General features: G+C 45.9%; 1 protein-coding gene across 1 annotated transcript in view; it reads left to right on the top strand.

Annotated features, from left to right (window-relative positions):
• The window catches only part of MYO7A (myosin VIIA), a 159,395-nt gene that overhangs the window by 100,817 nt on the left and 40,291 nt on the right, over positions 1–18,287 (top strand). Inside the window, exons 20-29 of the mRNA XM_060273921.1 lie at positions 2,584–2,668; positions 3,821–4,039; positions 5,578–5,685; positions 7,082–7,291; positions 8,601–8,804; positions 9,621–9,797; positions 10,645–10,734; positions 12,295–12,422; positions 14,160–14,286; positions 15,440–15,559. Of these exons, the coding sequence (XP_060129904.1) occupies positions 2,584–2,668; positions 3,821–4,039; positions 5,578–5,685; positions 7,082–7,291; positions 8,601–8,804; positions 9,621–9,797; positions 10,645–10,734; positions 12,295–12,422; positions 14,160–14,286; positions 15,440–15,559 (1,468 nt within the window). The remainder of the gene's footprint in view (positions 1–2,583; positions 2,669–3,820; positions 4,040–5,577; positions 5,686–7,081; positions 7,292–8,600; positions 8,805–9,620; positions 9,798–10,644; positions 10,735–12,294; positions 12,423–14,159; positions 14,287–15,439; positions 15,560–18,287) is intronic.

The raw sequence follows: 18,287 nt of genomic DNA, 5'->3' as shown, positions 1-18,287 counted from the left end.
ATAGTGACACATAGATTAACATATAAACCATGTTTATCCATCCACATATATACTATATAGTTTTGTAGCATTAAGTATATATATTTTTGTTTTTGGGTTATTGCTGTTTCCCTCCGTTGTTGTTTTTTAAAAAACCTTTCTAATGTATTCTCCTCCTCTCTTGTTTTCGATTCTTTCCTTTTCTTCTTTATTTACTTTAATTTACTATAATCATCTCATTAAAAAAAAAGAACATTAAAAATCCCTGAGCTTACAAAACATCTTTCATCTGTCTCCTTAACCAGGGAGGGCATGGCATGCAAACAGGGCATCTCTCCACTTGGCCGCCTAACTGCCCATCCCTAACCCCAGATCAATTATGAACAAGTTGAAAAATGCAGGTCCCCAAACCGATTCTCAGAGGACCCCACTTTCTACATCCCTCCTCCATCGGAAGAACCGCCTGTTTATTCCTACTCTCTTTCCGAAACGATGCACAAGATGAAACAGAGCCATCCTTTGAACTTTGCACTCCTCCAAATCCGGCACTGCAGTTCTGCAGCTGAATATCATGTGCAAAAAATGCATATACTAGGGTATATGTGTATACTTTGCATGGATTTTTTTTTTAAAAAAATTAAGACTGGTGTGTAAATGTAGAGAACTGAACTTAAGAGTGGCAAAAACAAAAAGCAGAGGAAAAACTGAGTTTAACAGATCCATCCATCCCTGTCATGTACAGACCTGCACGGTCACTTAGATCAGCTGCTTCAGGTGACTTGAAAACAAATACCTCTGCCCTGTTATTGCTGAATGCCTGTTCTTGCCTGTTTTTGTAATACTGGTCTTCAGGTTGTGTAGCATTTTATAATTCTTACTAGTTGGCCCTGCCACGCGTTGCGGTGGCTCAGTTGGTTAAATGGAGCCTCAGAGTCCCACTTCAGACTTCCCGCACCTTCAGAGTCCCCCTGTTTTTCTCTGTGTTATGTTTACATAGGCGCATCCCTGTGTCCTCCCCGCCCTGTTCTGTCCCTCCTCCCCCCATCCCCCGGTTCATCCCTGTGATTGGGCCCACCCTGTCCCAACCTATGACCTATTTGGGGCCCCCCATCCCCCACCCAGGCAGGCCCCTACCTCCACTTTGCCTAGTCTGGAAAGTGGCCTAGTCTGCAAAGCCGAGGCAAGATACTGTGGAGAGGGCAGGTTCCATCCCTGTGTCTCCCCCCCACCCTGTTCTGACCCATTACTTATCCCTGCCCCCTATTCGGCCCCCCCATCCCCCCCAGGCAGGCCCCTACCTCCACTTGGCCTAGTCTGGAAAGCGGCCTAGTCTGCTGCGGCCTATTCAGTCTGCTGGGCAATGTTGGGCCTTGTTGCTGCAAAAGGCCTGTTTTCAGTTGGTTGCTGTGGAATTTTGTGATGTCATCTGGTGGCGCGGCTTTGGAGGCAGCAGCGTGCGATCTGTCTTTCTGTTGGATGCTGCTGGAGTCTTCAGACCTTCTGCTGGTGATGTCTAATTTGGGTGCCACTTTTTGTGTTTAATCATTATTTTAGGTCTGAAAGGTGTGGGTTTTTTTGGGGGGAAATTATGCCAGATCCGTCCCTGATGGGCAAGGTACACTTTGTCCTAATTTGATGCAATTCAGTTCAGCGGTTACTGAGGAAGGCTGTTACATCCGTGTGCGCAATGGCTACATTTTTTAAATATACAGATTGTGTTTATTCTGAATTTTTGTATAATGCTTAGAGATTTTTTTTTTAAAAAAAATACTATGTAATTTAGAAAAACATAAACATTTCAGATGGCTTAATCCTGGAGGAAGAAGAAGAGGGAAGGCAGCAGCAAATTATTCAGGGAGGCTTTTAATGTTTAATAGATTACTGTGTTTTATTTTTCTGTTGGAAGCTGCCCAGAGTGACTGGGGAAACCCAGCCAAATGGGCGGGGTATATATAATTTATTATTATTATTATTATTATTATTATTATTATTATTTTATTCAGTACTGCTTACAGTCACGTACAGCTCACAATCTCATTCAAAGCACCTTTCTGATTTCACATTAAAACTACAAACAGGAAACAAATTGTACCCTAATGTCTATCGAGCATTGCTCCATTGGTGTTTGGATGCTGAAAAGGGAAGCAATCTTTGGCCGAATTCAAACCTTCGAGAGCAGGCGCTTTCCTTGCAGAGTTCAGGAAAAAACAGTCCAAAGAACAAATAAAAAAATTATTCTTGAGCAAGAAGCCTGAACAGTTGTTTTTGCTGACCCGTTCCTTTACATATTAACTCAAAGACGTAGGGAAAGAGGACTCACTTCATTAACTAGCCCCAAAGCCACTCTTAGGGGAATAGGCCTGTTCTACTTTGACATTTGTTTATTCGATTTCTAATCTGCCTTCTACAGTCAATGGGCAGGTTCCAATGATATAAACATGCAAGTAAACTCAGTTGAAACCATTTGGAATCGGAACAATAGAGTGATTGTATTTGTCCACCTTTCTGAGGTAATCTGTCAAGAATTGCGTTTCTTCCTGGGTCAGGGCTTAAAAACAAAGAGTTCCCAAGGAGAAAAATGGATTGTAACTGCCTCTTTCCCAGGTCCAATTTCCTGAAAGTGAGGAATGCAGCTCTAATGATCCAGCGGAACTGGAGGGGGCATAATTGCCGAAGAAACTACGATGCTGTAAGTACACCTGGAGCGTGCAGGTTTCTGAACCAATTGTCTACCCAGCGGCGGAGCAGGCTGACCGGGCGCCTGGGGCGGTGCGCATGCCCTGTGCCCAGGGGTGGGGCCAGCTGCCTGCGGGGGCGGGGCCAGCCGGGGCAGGACGCTCCGTGAGGCCTCCGAGGAGTCTGCCTGCCTCCTCCCACTCAGCCGCCCTACAGCTGAGGGGGAGGCGGCGGCCGGACCGTTTGGGGCAGCATGGATCCTGTGGGCGTCCAAGCCACCGCGTCACTCCCAGGAGAGACGCGTGGCTCCGGCGCATTGCAGGCTCCACGGTGAGTGCCGCCCGGCATTTTGTCACCCCCCCTCAGTGGTGACACTGGGGCGTACCGCCTCCACCGCACCCCCTTCCTTTGCCCCTGCGGCCTGGCCCCCCATGTGCTCTGCTTCACCCAACCTGCCACTGTTCGCCTTAGAACTCACCGAAATGACCCTCCATTCGCCATACATCTTACCCAAGTTGCTCCCCCCCCCCCGGTCACTCTTCTCCCCAGCCCCCCCTCACTCACCAAACCCCCATTCCCCTTGGACTTCACCAACCCTCTTATATGCCTCTCCAACCCATTCCTCTTACAGCTCACCCAAACTCCCTCTCTGTCCTCTCTCAGGTCACCCAAACTTACAATTCACCCAGAGCCTGCGGGCGCCCAAGCCACCACGTCACTCGCAGGAGAGACATGTGGCTCAGGCGCACTGCAGGCTCGGCGGTGAGTGCTGCCTGGCATTTTGTCACACAAACCCCTCAGTGGGCGACCCTTCCTCCGCCCCTGTGCCTACCCAGCCCAGAATTGCCTATGGCTGGCTAGTCATGGCTCCCCAAAGTCTCAGCATGGTCAAGGTCAAGTCTGAGACAACCCGCAATGTGTCTTCACCCCCCACCCCAAGGCTGAGTTGCACCTTTAGAACAGAGATGCTCCTCCATACTACAGCAGGGAAGGAAATAATGAATGGGGTAAGGGCCATAGCTTAGTGGAAGAGCATCTGCTTTGCATGCAGAAGGTCCCAGGTTCGATCCCCGGCATAATTTAGACCGGTGTGCTTTATGTCAGTTGTTTGCGCGTAGGAATTGCTCCCTGAATTGCTCCCCCGCTTTCTCCCTCACCCCAACAGATGAGGATCGGCTTCCTGAGGCTGCAAGCCCTCTACCGCTCCCGCAAGCTGCACAAGAGGTACCACATGGCCCGCAAGCGCATCATCGAGTTCCAAGCCAGGTGCCGGGGGTTCTTGGTGCGCAGAGCCTTCCGCCATCGCCTCTGGGCAGTCTTTACCATCCAAGCATACGCCAGGGGCATGATCGCTCGACGCCTGTATAAGCGGTTGAAGGGAGAGGTAAGTGTGCTTCTTGCCTTGCCCCTAAAGGCCAGACCGAGGCATATTTCTACTTTTTTATTTGCTAGGGTCTGCTCCCCTGCTTGCTCCACTTGCCAGCCCTGCCTCCCCTCTTTCCTCACACCTGGCCAACCCCGGAGCACCTCCCCCTCCATTAAACATCTCGCCTGGGTCACCTGCCTCCCCACGCTGCTTGCTCACTCCCTCAGTTGCCTGCCTGCTGGTCTGACCTTACACTGAACTGCAGCGTGACGACCACCTTACATGTTTGTTTATATAGAAAGATACCTTATTCGTCCATCACTATAAGGTCCCAAGGTGGGCCACAGAAACTTTATATATATATATCAGTCACAAAACAAATAACAGCTTTTCCAAATGGAACAGAAAAGTAGGAATTTAATGAAAGAGGTGTATCTCATAAAACAAAAATGCATTTATAGTTCAGCATTTTATATTGTTGGGAGGGGCTGTGGAACTGAAAGGTGTCTGTGATATTTTAGGTATGGGATATCCTAGGGCAGGCATCCCCAAACTTCGGCCCTCCAGATGTTTTGAACTACAATTCCCATCATCCCTGACCACTGGTCCTGTTAGCTAGGGATCATGGGAGTTGTAGGCCAAAACATCTGGAGGGCCGCAGTTTGGGGATGCCTGTCCTAGGGTTTGATGAGGGCTGGCATGGTGTTTTAGTTAGTGTTGAACTAGGACCTGGAGGAGCCGGGTTCTGTGACCAAGTGGAATTGTAGAGTTGGAAGGGACCCAAGGGTGATCTAGTCCAACCCCCTGCAATGAAGGAATCACAGCTAACCCCTTTCTCCCGGTACCCACTCCTCAGTGTCCAGTCAAGTCCCTGACATCTGCCCCCTCTTCATGGGTGATTTCCCTCCACAAACAAAATTGCTTTCCCTTCCATCAGGGGAAAGATATTGAGTTTCCATACCTTAGAATAATAGAATCGTAGAATCGTAGAGTTGGAAGAGACCACAAGGCCCATCCAGTCCAACCCCCTGCCAAGCAGGAAACACCATCAAAGCATTCCTGACAGATGGCTGTCAAGCCTCTGCTTAAAGACCTCCAAAGGAGGAGAATCCACCACACTCCTTGGTAGCAAATTCCACTGCCGAACAGCTCTTACTGTCAGGAAGTTCTTTCTAATGTTTAGGTGGAATCTTCTTTCTTGTAGTTTGAATCCATTGCTCCGTGTCCACTTCTCTGGAGCAGCAGAAAACAACCTTTCTCCCTTCTCTATATGACATCCTTTTATATATTTGAACATGGCTATCCAGCGGAGAGAAAATTAGTCGGGGAAAGGAGACTTTGGGTGCTCAGATGGTTTGTGGGGAAAGTATGCCCCCCCCCACTACAGCTGCCATCAAATGCCAAGTCACCGCAGCCTTCATTTCATATGTCTCCTGCCTCATATCTAGCTTGGCCCCAAGTTCTCCCCGGTGGCCATTCACCTTCTAAAATGCAGGCTGGGTGATGAATGAAGCCACCCATTCAAGCAGTGCTTCTGAATTTCCTTCCTCCCCCAGTACCGCCGCCGCCTGGAAGCAGAAAAGCTCCGCCTCCTGGAAGAGGAACGTCTGAGGAAGGAGATGAGTGCCAAGAAAGCGAAAGAGGAAGCAGAGAAAAAACACCAAGTGGGTTGACGCTTCTGCTCTGTGTCCCTTTCTTTAATGGCGCAGAATCCACTGTTTCTGGGTGCCCCTAGGCCAAGTTCTCATATTAGTTAATAACTTGAGACCAGAATACATTAAGGACTTCCAAGTACCCCGTTTTCCCCGGGAAAATCCCCTTTTTACTTACCTTTTCCCGGTGGTACCCCGTATCACTTCGTCTCCCGTTTTTCTCCGTTATTTTCTCCTGCCGGCGGCCATTTTTTTCTTTCCGATTTGCCCTTCTATGGGCACCAAAAATGGCCGCCGCCAGCTTCAAAAGTCGCATCTACGCATGCCCGGAAGTGCATAGACGCGACTTCCAATGTCGGCCATTTTTGGTGCCCATAGAAGGGCAAAGCGACACTGGAAGTTACGTCGACCCAACTTCTGTGTGTGTGTGTGTGTGTTAACTAGTGAAGAAAGCACCTTTTTATTGCTTACTACTTGGGTATTGAAATTTTCTTTACAAAACGGTACAAGGGTCATTCTGGAGGCATGGACGGTTGTGTGATTATGTGACCCTCCAGATGTTTGTGGACTTAGGGCCCTTCATCCCTAACCATTGGTCATGCTGGCTGGTGCATATGGGAGTTGGAATCCAACTGCTTCTAGAGAGCACCAGGTTTCCCTCTCAACTTAATAAAATATCAGGTTTGCCGAAACTTTCCTTGATCAGTAGCACTAGACCCTTCTGCCCTATTGGCTGCAATTTGGTTTCACTGCTTTAACGAATTTTCCCTACTGCAAACGGCTTTGAGATTTCTTTATCACTATTTTTATCAATAAACAAAATACACCAAATATAAAGAACATAAAGAAATACTGTTATAGCAGGTTGAAAGTAGCATAAGGTTGGAATTCTTATTCCAAAACAGTACTAAAAACCCACCCGATTTTCCATAGTTCTGTTAGGCTAATTTATACAGTATTATTCTTTGTAATACGCTAGCTTAATCATATTTACTATGGTCCAAATCTTTTCAATCCATTCAGATATAGTAGGAGATTATGCCCCCTCCCCATTTTTTTTTAGCTATTTAAAAAATTTCTTTTAATGTAAGTGGTAATTCAATATGGTGGTGCCAATGATTTGCCTAGACCAGGCATCCCCAAACTGCGGCCCTCCAGATGTTTTGGCCTACAACTCCCATGACCCCTAGCTAACAGGACCAGTGGTCAGGGGTGATGGGAATTGTAGTCCAAAACATTATGGAGGGCTGAAGTTTGGGGATGCCTGGCCTTGGCAAGAAATGGTGGCCCCAGGATTTGTGTTGCGGCGACTGCGCAAAAGGCTGGCAGGCCTCCAGGGGTGGGGCTTTTGCCTGGTGCCTGTGTGCCTCTCGGATCCTGGATACTCATTGCCACACCTCTCTCCTAGATACGCCTGGCCCAGCTGGCTCGGGAAGATGCAGAAAGGGAAGTAAAGGAAAAAGAAGAAGCTCGGCGCAAGAAGGAACTCTTGCAGAAAATGGAAAAGGCCCGAAATGAACCCGTCAACGACTCCGACATGGTGGACAAAATGTTTGGCTTCCTGGGAACCACGTCGTCTTTTCCTGGCCAAGAAGGGCAGGCCCCCAATGGGTTTGAGGTAACTGGAAGGAGACATTGACACACACACCCCACTCCATATCATGGTTCGGTTAGCATGTTGAGGAAGCAGCTTCCCCGACTTGGTGCCCTCCAGATGTTTGGGACTACAATTGCGATCATCTCAATCCAACACCAAGTTGGGGGGACTCTGGTTTTCTAGAAACAATGTATTAAATTACCATACTTTTCTGCGTATAAGACTGCTTTTTCCTTTAAAAATCATGCTGAAAAGTGGAGGTCATCTTATACATGGGTAGTCCATATGGTGGACGTTTGATTGGTTGCTGCCAAGGCTGTCAGCGGCTATTGTCCATTTCATTGGTTGCTGCGTCAATGGGTGGTGCTGATTGGCTGATGCTCCGGCAGTTGTGTGGGTGATTGGCAGCTTCTGCCGGCGATGGGACAGGCGGGAGGTGGATTTAGCGATCTGTGCGGGTGAGCGATTTTTGGCAATCCCCCCTTAAGAAAGCTCAACAACCCTGGGTAATCCCCCCCAAAAAGCTCAACAACTCTGTGCTATCTCCGCCCATTTTCTTAAATTTGAGTCCCCCAAAATAGGGGGCGTCTTATACATGGAAAGTACAGTAAGCTTAGGAAGGAAGTTGTTGTTGTTTAGTCGTTTAGTCGTGTCCGACTCTTCGTGACCCCATGGACCAGAGCACACCAGGCACTCCTGTCTTCCACTGCCTCCCGCAGTTTGGTCAGACTCATGTTCGTAGCTTCGAGAACACTGTCCAACCATCTCGTCCTCTGTTGTCCCCTTCTCCTTGTGCCCTCAATCTTTCCCAACATCAGGGTCTTTTCCAGGGAGTCTTCTCTTCTCATGAGGTGGCCAAAGTATTGGAGCCTCAGCTTCAGGATTTGTCCTTCCAGTGAGCACTCAGGGCTGATTTCCTTAGGAAGGAAGAGCTTACCCCAAAATTGCAGCATCTTCTCCCAGCCCAAAGCCACCCAGTGATGATTTGCAGTTAGGCTCAGCGGTTTTTTTTGTTGCAAAGGTGATTTGCGGGGAGTGGAGGGAGGCAACACTGCGCGTGTGACGTCCCAACATCAGGTGGAGCCACATGGCTTCAATGGCCGGTGGCTCCTCCTCTTCCTCCTCCTAGCCGAAGGAGAAGGAAAAGGAGCTGGCCACTGGAACCACACTTTTTTTGGATCCACATTTTGTGTCCATGCTTTTTGGACCTTGGAGGGGCCCAGCCCACACACCCAAAATATTTGGGCCCCCCAAAACGGTTCAGCTTCGAAGGGCTGGCGCCCCTGACCCAGACTGAACCAAGTTAAATCTCCGCTGGTTCCCTCCCCAGGATCTCGAGAGGGCACAAAAGGAGTTGGAGGAAGACGACCTCGAAACAGCCTTGCCTTTGCCAGAGGAGGAGGAGGAGGATCTCTCGGAGTACAAATTCGCAAAGTTTGCCGCTACATACTTCCAGGGCACAACCACACAGACATATATACGCCGGCCCCTCAAGCAGCCGCTCCTGTACCACGAGGATGAGGGGGACCAGCTGGTGAGTTTGTTTGAGCAGCTCTGGAGAAGAGCAGTAATGGTTCTGTTAACTAGTCCTCTGAAACCAGTAGTGGTTGTGTGAACAGGCCCTGTGAATCTTACCTGATTTTGTCCACTCCTGGTTTTCCCCACAAGCTTTCTTCATCTTGGCCAGGCACCCCCAAACTTCGGCCCTCCAGATGTTTTGGACTACAATTCCCATCATACCTGACCACTGGTCCTGTTAGCTAGGGATCATGGGAGTTGTAGGCCAAAACATTTGGAGGGCCGCAGTTTGGGGATGCCTGATCTTGGCTGTGAGTCCTGGAAGACCTGCTCCCTGCCTTGCAGGTGCTTTTTTCCACCTGACCTAGGAGGACAGGGCCTGGACTGACTCCAGCTACGAAATCTGAGACTGCTGAACAGAATATTAGCCTGGGAGGGTGTTGGAAAGGGGCGTTGTTGGCGTTCATTTTTTGTATCTTTATCTTTGTTCTTATGATTTATGTTGAACTTGTTCAATTTGGTTGTGTACTTTTTGATATTTTGTTTATTGCTTGTATACTTTTGTCATTTTTTTAGTCGCATAACTTTTTAATATTTTGCAAGCTGCCTTCAGTGCAGTTCTAACTTGGGAAAGGCGGCATACAAATAAAACGATTGATTGATCTCAGCAGTCTAATTTAGAAGGGAGGGGGAAGGCTATTATTGAAGAAAGTATGGAAGTCAGAATCCTTGGTGATCCATTTGGAGATCTGCCCCTGCCTGCCCCTGCAAGGATAACTGACAAGTTGATGATTACGGTTCTTTTTTCTTTTTTTAAAAAAACCAACAACAGGCAGCCCTTGCGGTGTGGATTACGATTCTTCGCTTCATGGGTGACCTTCCTGAGCCCAAATACCACACAGCAATGAGCGATGGCAGCGAGAAAATCCCGGTGATGACCAAAATTTATGAGACCCTGGGGAAGAAGACGTACAAAAAAGAACTTCAAGCTCTACAAGGTGAAGGAGAGGTAAGAGGCGGAAATGTGCTTTATACCAGTGGGTGGTATAAAGTAGGAGTTAAATGAATAAAAACCAACCTATTAGAGTTTAAGGAGCCGCAAGACTCTTCTGCTGTAGTCCGTGAGAATTTAGTTCACAAATTGCAAGTTGAGATCCCAGTTGTCATCTAAGGTTGCATTTCATTTTGCTGATTCTTTCTATGGTGGTCTTTTGTATGGGTGGGGTATAAATAATAAAGTTGTTGTTGTTGTTGTTGTTTGGTTCTTAATGCACCTGGACGTTCTGGTTGTGATGTACTCTACAAACATAATATTGAGAGCGTTGTCTTTTTTTCTTTTTTTGGTGCTAATCTCCGCATCCAAACAGAAACCCATGTAGCTATTATTGGCACATTTATAAGGCTCTGCAGTTTAAAAATAGGAAGCACTGGATTTTTTTTTATCTTGTCCTATTTCATGATAAACCTAAGAGGCACATGGTATTCTCATTTTACTGATCAGGGAGGTGAGGCTCAGCTCAGTGCCTTATGCATGACTTCTTAAATGACTTGGGGAGAAATTTTTGCAGCCTCACTTTCCCAAATTTGCAAAACAGGGGTTCCAGCTGCCCTGCAGGGTTGGTATAATTTGAACCTAGACCTCCCAACCCCATGCACAGTTGTGTTGTGCACATGGAATCAGTTCTCTCGAGCTCAGTTGGCAGAGAGCATGGGACTCGTAATCTCAGGGCCATGAGTTCGAGCCCCACGTTGGGCAAAAGATTTCTCCATTGCTAGGGGGTTGGTCTGGATGACCCTTGAGGTCCCTTCCAGCTCTACAGTTCTGTGAAATAAGGCTGTTCCTCTTGCCTTTGCAGAGCGCTCACATAGACAGCCACAAGAAGAACAGTGTGCGGCACAAGCTGGTCTCCTTGACCCTCAAGAAGAAATCAAAACTCACTGAAGAGGTGAGCCATAGTTCTTTGCAGCTTGGGATGCACAACCATTCATTGGTCTGCAGGGCTTCCAGTTGTCCCCCCCCCCCCGAGAATCGAAGTAGGAAACAACCATCAGGACCATAGGAACAGAGCTAAAAGCTAATTAACAGTTGACCAAAATAGTTGTACAACCATACAAGGGATGGGGTGCAATTCACGTTACACAATCTACCACTGTCTATATTTTATTTTCGAGATGGAGTTATGGTCATACATAATCTCATACAAGAGGTAAAAATCTTTACACACTTGTTTTGGGACAGAATTCTCTTACCAATATCTTACCAAGTGATGAATTTCCACCATTGTTACCCAGGCATAGAATCCCTCGCTTGCCTTGGTAATTTCGTCAGCTAATTTATTTCGGCAGAACCTAAATCTGCCTCCTTTCCAATTCTGCCTTGGGATTCTTTCCACTTTAACAGTACTATCATGCGTACGGGTAAATGTTATATTTAAAATATAAAATAAGGAGGAGAGAATATGCTCCATGTTATTTTCTGGGCAATTTAAACCTATATTAACATTCTAGCAGAACAGCAATTATTCTTCACACACACCTGAAGGCAGCCCTGTTTAGGGGAGCTTTTAATGCTCAATAGATTATTGTATTTTAATATTCTGTTGGAAGCCGCCAGAGTGGCTGGGGAAACCCAGCCAGATGGGCAGGGTATGTATAAATAAATAAATAAATAAATAAATAAATAAATAAGGAGCTGCCATATACTTACAGCTTTGTGATGCTTCACAGGAAGCGATTTATGAAATAAATAAATAAATAAATAGCCGTTCTGTACTGTGTTTATTAAACTCTGGTCCCCAGTTGCTGTTGGACTACAACTCCCATCATCCTGGGCTAGCAGGACCATTGGTCAGGGATTATGGGAGTTGTGGTCCAACGGAAGCTGCACATTTGAGAAACACTTTTCCAGCCCTGGGTGGAGATGCCACTGATTGAACTACAGACCTTCTCCATAAGAAGAGCTTGCTGGATCGGGCCAGTGGCCCACCTAGTCCAGCATCCTGCTCTCACAGTGGCCAGCCAAATGCCTATGGAAAACCAGCAATCAGGACCTGAGCACAAGAGTTATCTCCCTTCCTGTGGTTTCCAGCAGTGGATATTCAGAAGCATTACTGCCTCTGACCATGGTTGCTTTACCGCCAAGTTTGGGTTCTTCCCCATCATGAGCTACAGGGATGCCCAACACCAAGGAGGAGGGATAATCCAAGCAAACAGAGCTCAGTCGTTCCTGGTTTCCCAGGCAGGCAGGCAGGCAAGATAGTGAGGCAAAGCAAGACTATGCAGAAATCAGCACCTTGGAGAGAGGGCAAGGGGTGGTTTCAGGACCACGGAGAGTGCTCCTGCAGCTGAGATCAAGCATCCAAGTTGCCTCAACAATGTCCTGGCTGAGTATTAGAGCAGAGCTAGCTTGTCAAGGTCCCTACCCCTCAGTCTGTATGTGGGTGGGAGTTAGGGAGGGGGGGACAATGCCTCGTTCACACATTTAACATTTCCCTCTATTTTGTTAGGTAACCAAGCGTCTTCACGATGGTGAGTCCACCGTCCAAGGCAACAGCATGCTTGAGGACCGGCCTACCTCAAATTTGGAAAAGCTCCATTTCATTATTGGTAATGGCATCCTCAGGCCAGCATTAAGGTTAGATATTAGTATGAAAAAGAAGAAACATTCTGTATGGGCATTAAAATTGTCACCGGGCCTTCTCTAGGGATGATTGGGGAGGAATTAGATTCGGCTTGTATTTAAAGGAGAAACTTCATAATTCACACTTTCCAAAACAATATTCAAACTGAAACAGCCGACCATCGAAATTTGCATGTTTCCAAATGTTGCAAAGCAGTCCCCCCACAATGTAATGTGTGCAAAGATGTGCAGATGGAGGTAAAGAGTGCCTAAAAATGCATTATATGACAGAAAATCGCTTTGCTAATATGTGTACGTTAGGCAAAATTGCATATGCAAATGTGTGTGTTAGGAATAATTTGCACTGCAATGCTGATAATTTTTTCATGAGGATTTTAAAAGAAAATTCACAATCTGGTATGGATATGTAGAGAACAGAGTGGATAAAAGATTGGCGAAACTGAGAGAAACTGAAACGGAAAACCTTTTTTCCCCCTAACATATTGTTCACACCCACCATTTCCTCCAAGTGGCAAGAGGTTCCAAAGACAGCACTGCCTGAGTTTGGTTTCCTTTGAATGGCAGAGACCAGCACTCTTGGAATATTTGCCTCACTCTTTTTTTAGCAATATACAAACAGTGCATAACTGGAATCAAAAAGTAGGCACACCTGCTACAAGCCAGCCAGGGGTGAGAGAGAAAGCCAGTTTGGTGAACCTAACTCATTCACACTTTCTGAATCAAACTGTGATCTGAAACACAGCAAGCCTTCAAAATTTCCCATTTATCCAAATTTTGTGATGCAGTTCTCCAAACATATACGGTAATGTGTATGAATGCATATGTAGATAGATGATAGATAGATAGATGATAGATAGATAGATAGATAGATAGATAGATAGATAGATAGATAGATAGTTGGATAGATGGATGATAGACAGACAGATAGATAGATATAGAGATAGAGATAGATATAGATAGATAGATAGATAGATAGATAGATAGATAGATAGATAGATAGATAGATGATAGATTGATGATGGATAGATGATAGAGAGAGATGATAGACAGATAGACAGATAGACAGATAGACAGATAGATAGATAGATAGATAGATAGATAGATGATAGATGATAGATGATAGATAGATAGATAGATAGATAGATGATTGTGTGTGTGTGTGTGTGCTTTTAAAATACACGTATTGCTCGAAAGTAACCTTCAAAATGGGAAGGGATATGCATATATTATTAGAAACTTGCACAAAAATTCATGAGGACTTTAAAAATAAAAACCTTAAACTGATGCAGAAATGTGGAGAAGTGTAGATTGGAAAAACTGGCAGATTTCTTCATCTCTTACTTAAAGCATCTTATATGCTATCCCACCTGGGATCTCCAAAGAGAGACTTTTGTGCCCTGTCCTTCTGCAGCGTCTCTGGGGTTTTTTCAGTATTAGATCCTCCCAAGATAGCTTTCTCCAACCTGATGCCCTCCAGATGCTCCTGAACTCTAACTCCCATCAGCCCCAGTCGGCACAGCAAATGGACAATGATAGTGGGTATTGCACCTGGAGGACCTCAAGATGAGGAAGGCTGAGCCAAGAGATGTTCTGCTCACTGTACGGCGCTGTTTCCACCTGTACATGAGCCTGTCCGCAAGAGGCGCTTCTACTTAGCTCTTGCAAATGGATTCTGTCCGTGGAGGGGACTTGAGAGTCATGATCCAAACTTAACCATTCTTCCTCCGGCAGGGACGAAATTTATTGCCAGATCTGCAAACAGCTGACCCAGAACCCTTCCAAAAGCAGCCACGCCCGAGGGTGGATCCTCGTCTCCTTGTGTGTGGGGTGCTTTGCCCCTTCAGAAAAGTTTGTCAAGGTAATGTTGGATCTTGGTAGGAATTGTTGTTCTACCAGAGAAGAATGGCAGGTGAAGTTGATGGACTAAAATGGCTAAAATGAAAGGAAGAATCAGAAATCAGGAAATGTTTAATGAGGAATGGGGAAAATTTATAACTTATCTTAAAGACCAGGGGTTGGCAAGGTTTACCGGCCATGGGCCAGATCACTCCCATGGAAATCGTCTGTGGGCCGGACTGGTGCAGCTCGACGCCGAAAATTGCGTCTGCACATGTCCGCGGCGCTGGAAATTGCTTCTGTGCATACCCAGACGCTGAAAATCGTGCCTGTGCAGAAGCGATTTTTGGCGTCTGGACATGCACAGACACAATTTCTGGTATCTGCGCGTGCGCAGATGTGATTTCCGGTGCCGCTGGTTTAGCGCAGCGCCCAGGGGACTCGCCGAGGAGGCGGTTTGGTTCAGGGGCAGCTCATTGGCCGGTAAAACAGTGTTTGTGGGCCGCAACCGGCCCATGGGCCACACGTTGCCAGCCCCTGTTAAAGACCATTGGAAACAGTTAAAATCATTAGTAGGATTGGAATGTCACTTGTCGTTTAATGTGAATTCTGGATACAACGGAGCATCATTTGGAGCATCATAAAAGATGCAGGAGTTAGGACCCACAAAGGGGAGGATGGAAGTCCAGGAGATTCCTTGGCATCTTGTTTTTATTATTTATGTTTGATATATGACTGTAACATTTTTATCAGAAAAACCAAATAAATAAAATTCAATAAGACTACTTAAAAATAAATAAAAGGAATTGTGAAACTGGGGAAGTCCGCTTCTCACATTAGGTTTGCAGGAACGTGTTGGCGCTTTTAACTTTCTCTAAAATTGTTACGAGGTAAAGCTATCTCACTGTTTTATTTATTCATTTTGCGGGATGTTAGGGATGTTTTGAATGGTTGTGATACTTACTTAACTGTCCTTACTGGGGAATCTTGGGGGGGGGGGTTGTAACTTCTTTCTTGAGGGGGTGGGTGTGCGGCAGGAATCAAATGTTGGACCGGAAACCAGAAGCATGAAATCATAAATTGAATAGTTAAAAACATGGTGCTGCCGACTGTGTTTTTGAATGTTTGAAAGCCATGTGGAAGTTCTCGTTGCCGTCTTTTGTCTTGGCATACAGTATTTAAGGAACTTCATCAATGGAGGGCCCCCAGGTTATGCTCCTTATTGTGAAGAGAGGCTCAGAAGGACATTTGCCAATGGGACAAGGACCCAGCCGCCAAGCTGGCTGGAACTTCAGGTAAAAAGTGCTTGATTTATGTAAGCCATATCACAAGAGACCAATATAATCTGCAAGGTGATGTTTTCCTCCGTGAACACAAAAACACTCTTGAGGGGACAAACATCAGAAAGTTAATATTTCCAGAACCTTTAGGCCCCATCTGCATTATACAGTTAAAGCAGTATTGTACCACTTTAAACAGTCATGTTGTTTAGTCGTTTAGTCGTGTCCGACTCTTCGTGACCCCATGGACCATAGCACGCCAGGCACTCCTGTCTTCCACTGCCTCCCGCAGTTTGGTCAAACTCATGTTCGTAGCTTCGAGAACACTGTCCAACCATCTTGTCCTCTGTCGTCCCCTTCTCCTAGTGCCCTCAATCTTTCCCAACATCAGGGTCTTTTCCAAGGATTCTTCTCTTCTCATGAGGTGGCCAAAGTATTGGAGCCTCAGCTTCACGATCTGTCCTTCCAGGGAGCACTCAGGGCTGATTTCCTAAAGAATGGATAGGTTTGATCTTCTAGCAGTCCATGGGACTCTCAAGAGTCTCCTCCAGCACCATAATTCAAAAGCATCAATTCTTCGGCGATCAGCCTTCTTTATGGTCCAGCTCTCACTTCCATACATCACTACTGGGAGAACCATAGCTTTAACGATACGGACCTTTGTTGGCAAGGTGACGTCTCTGCTTTTTAAGATGCTGTCTAGGTTTGTCATTGCTTTTCTCCCAAGAAGCAGGCGTCTTTTAATTTCGTGACTGCTGTCACCATCTGCAGTGATCAAGGAGCCCAAGAAAGTAAAATATCTCACTGCCTCCATTTCTTCCCCTTCTATTTGCCAGGAGGTGATGGGACCGGTGGCCATGATCTTGGTTTTTTTGATGTTGAGCTTCAGACCATATTTTGCGCTCTCCTCTTTCACCCTCATTAAAAGGTTCTTTAAGTCCTCCTCGCTTTCTGCCATCAAGGTTGTGTCATCTGCATATCTGAGGTTGTTGATATTTCTTCCGGCAATCTTAATTCCGGCTTGGGATTCATCTAGTCCAGCCTTTCGCATGATGAATTCTGCATATAAGTTAAATAAGCAGGGAGACAATATACAACCTTGTCGTACTCCTTTCCCAATTTTGAACCAATCAGTTGTTCCATATCCAGTTCTAACTGTAGCTTCTTGTCCCACATAGAGATTTCTCAGGAGACAGATGAGGTGATCAGGCACTCCCATTTCTTTAAGAACTTGCCATAGTTTGCTGTGGTCGACACAGTCAAAGGCTTTTGCATAGTCAATGAAGCAGAAGTAGACGTTTTTCTGGAACTCTCTAGCTTTCTCCATAATCCAGCGCATGTTTGCTATTTGGTCTCTGGTTCCTCTGCCCTTTCGAAATCCAGCTTGCACTTCTGGGAGTTCTCGGTCCACATACTGCCTAAGCCTGCCTTGTAGAATTTTGAGCATAACCTTGCTAGCGTGTGAAATGAGCGCAATTGTGCGGTAGTTGGAGCATTCTTTGGCACTGCCCTTCTTTGGAATTGGGATGTAGACTGATCTTCTCCAATCCTCTGGCCATTGCTGAGTTTTCCAAACTTGCTGGCATATTGGGTGTAGCACCTTAACAGCATCATCTTTTAAAATTTTAAATAGTTCAGCTGGAATATCATCACTTCCACTGGCCTTGTTATTAGCAGTGCTTTCTAAGGCCCATTTGACTTCACTCTCCAAGATGTCTGGCTCAAGGTCAGCAACCACACTACCTGGGGTGTACGAGACCTCCATATCTTTCTGGTATAATTCCTCTGTGTATTCTTGCCACCTCTTCTTGATGTCTTCTGCTTCTGTTAGGTCCTTACCACTTTTGTCCTTGATTATGGTAATCTTTGTACGAAATGTTCCTTTCATATCTCCAATTTTCTTGAACAGATCTCTGGTTTTCCCCATTCTATTGTTTTCCTCTATTTCTTTGCATTGCTCATTTAAGAAGACCCTCTTGTCTCTCCTTGCTGCTTTTTGGAAATCTGCATTCAGTTTCCTGTATCTTTCCCTATCTCCCTTGCATTTTGCTTGCCTCCTCTCCTCCGCTATTTGTAAGGCCTCGTTGGATAGCCATTTTGCTTTCTTGCATTTCCTTTTCCTTGGGATGGTTTTCGTTGCTGCCTCCTGTATAATGTTACGAGCCTCCATCCATAGTTCTTCAGGCACTCTGTCACCAAATCTAAATCCTTAAACCTGTTCCTCACTTCCACTGTGTATTCATAAGGGATTTGATTCAGATTGTATCTTACTGGCCCAGTGGTTTTTCCTACTTTCTTCAGTTTAAGCTGGAATTTTGCTATAAGAAGCTGATGATCTGAGTTACAGTCAGCTCCAGGTCTTGTTTTTGCTGACTGTATAGAGCTTCTCCATCTTTGGCTGCAGAGAATATAATCAATCTGATTTCGATGCTGCCCATTTGGTGATATCCATGTGTAGAGTCGTCTCTTGTGTTGTTGGAAGAGAGTGTTTGTGATGACCAGCTTGTTCTCTTGACAGAACTCTATTAGCCTTTGCCCTGCTTCATTTTGAACTCCAAGGCCAAACTTGCCAGTTATTCCTTTTATCTCTTGATTCCCTACTTTAGCATTCCAATCCCCTGTAATGAGAAGAACATCCTTCTTTGGTGTCATTTCTAGAAGGTGTTGTAGGTCTTCATAGAATTGGTCAATTTCACTTTCTTCAGCACCGGTAGTTGGTGCATAAACTTGGATTACTGTGATG

This window comes from Zootoca vivipara, chromosome 4, assembly GCF_963506605.1.
Source record: "Zootoca vivipara chromosome 4, rZooViv1.1, whole genome shotgun sequence".
NCBI lineage: Eukaryota > Metazoa > Chordata > Lepidosauria > Squamata > Lacertidae > Zootoca > Zootoca vivipara.
Note: the sequence above shows the minus strand (reverse complement) of the source record. Positions and strands in the feature narration are given on the sequence as shown.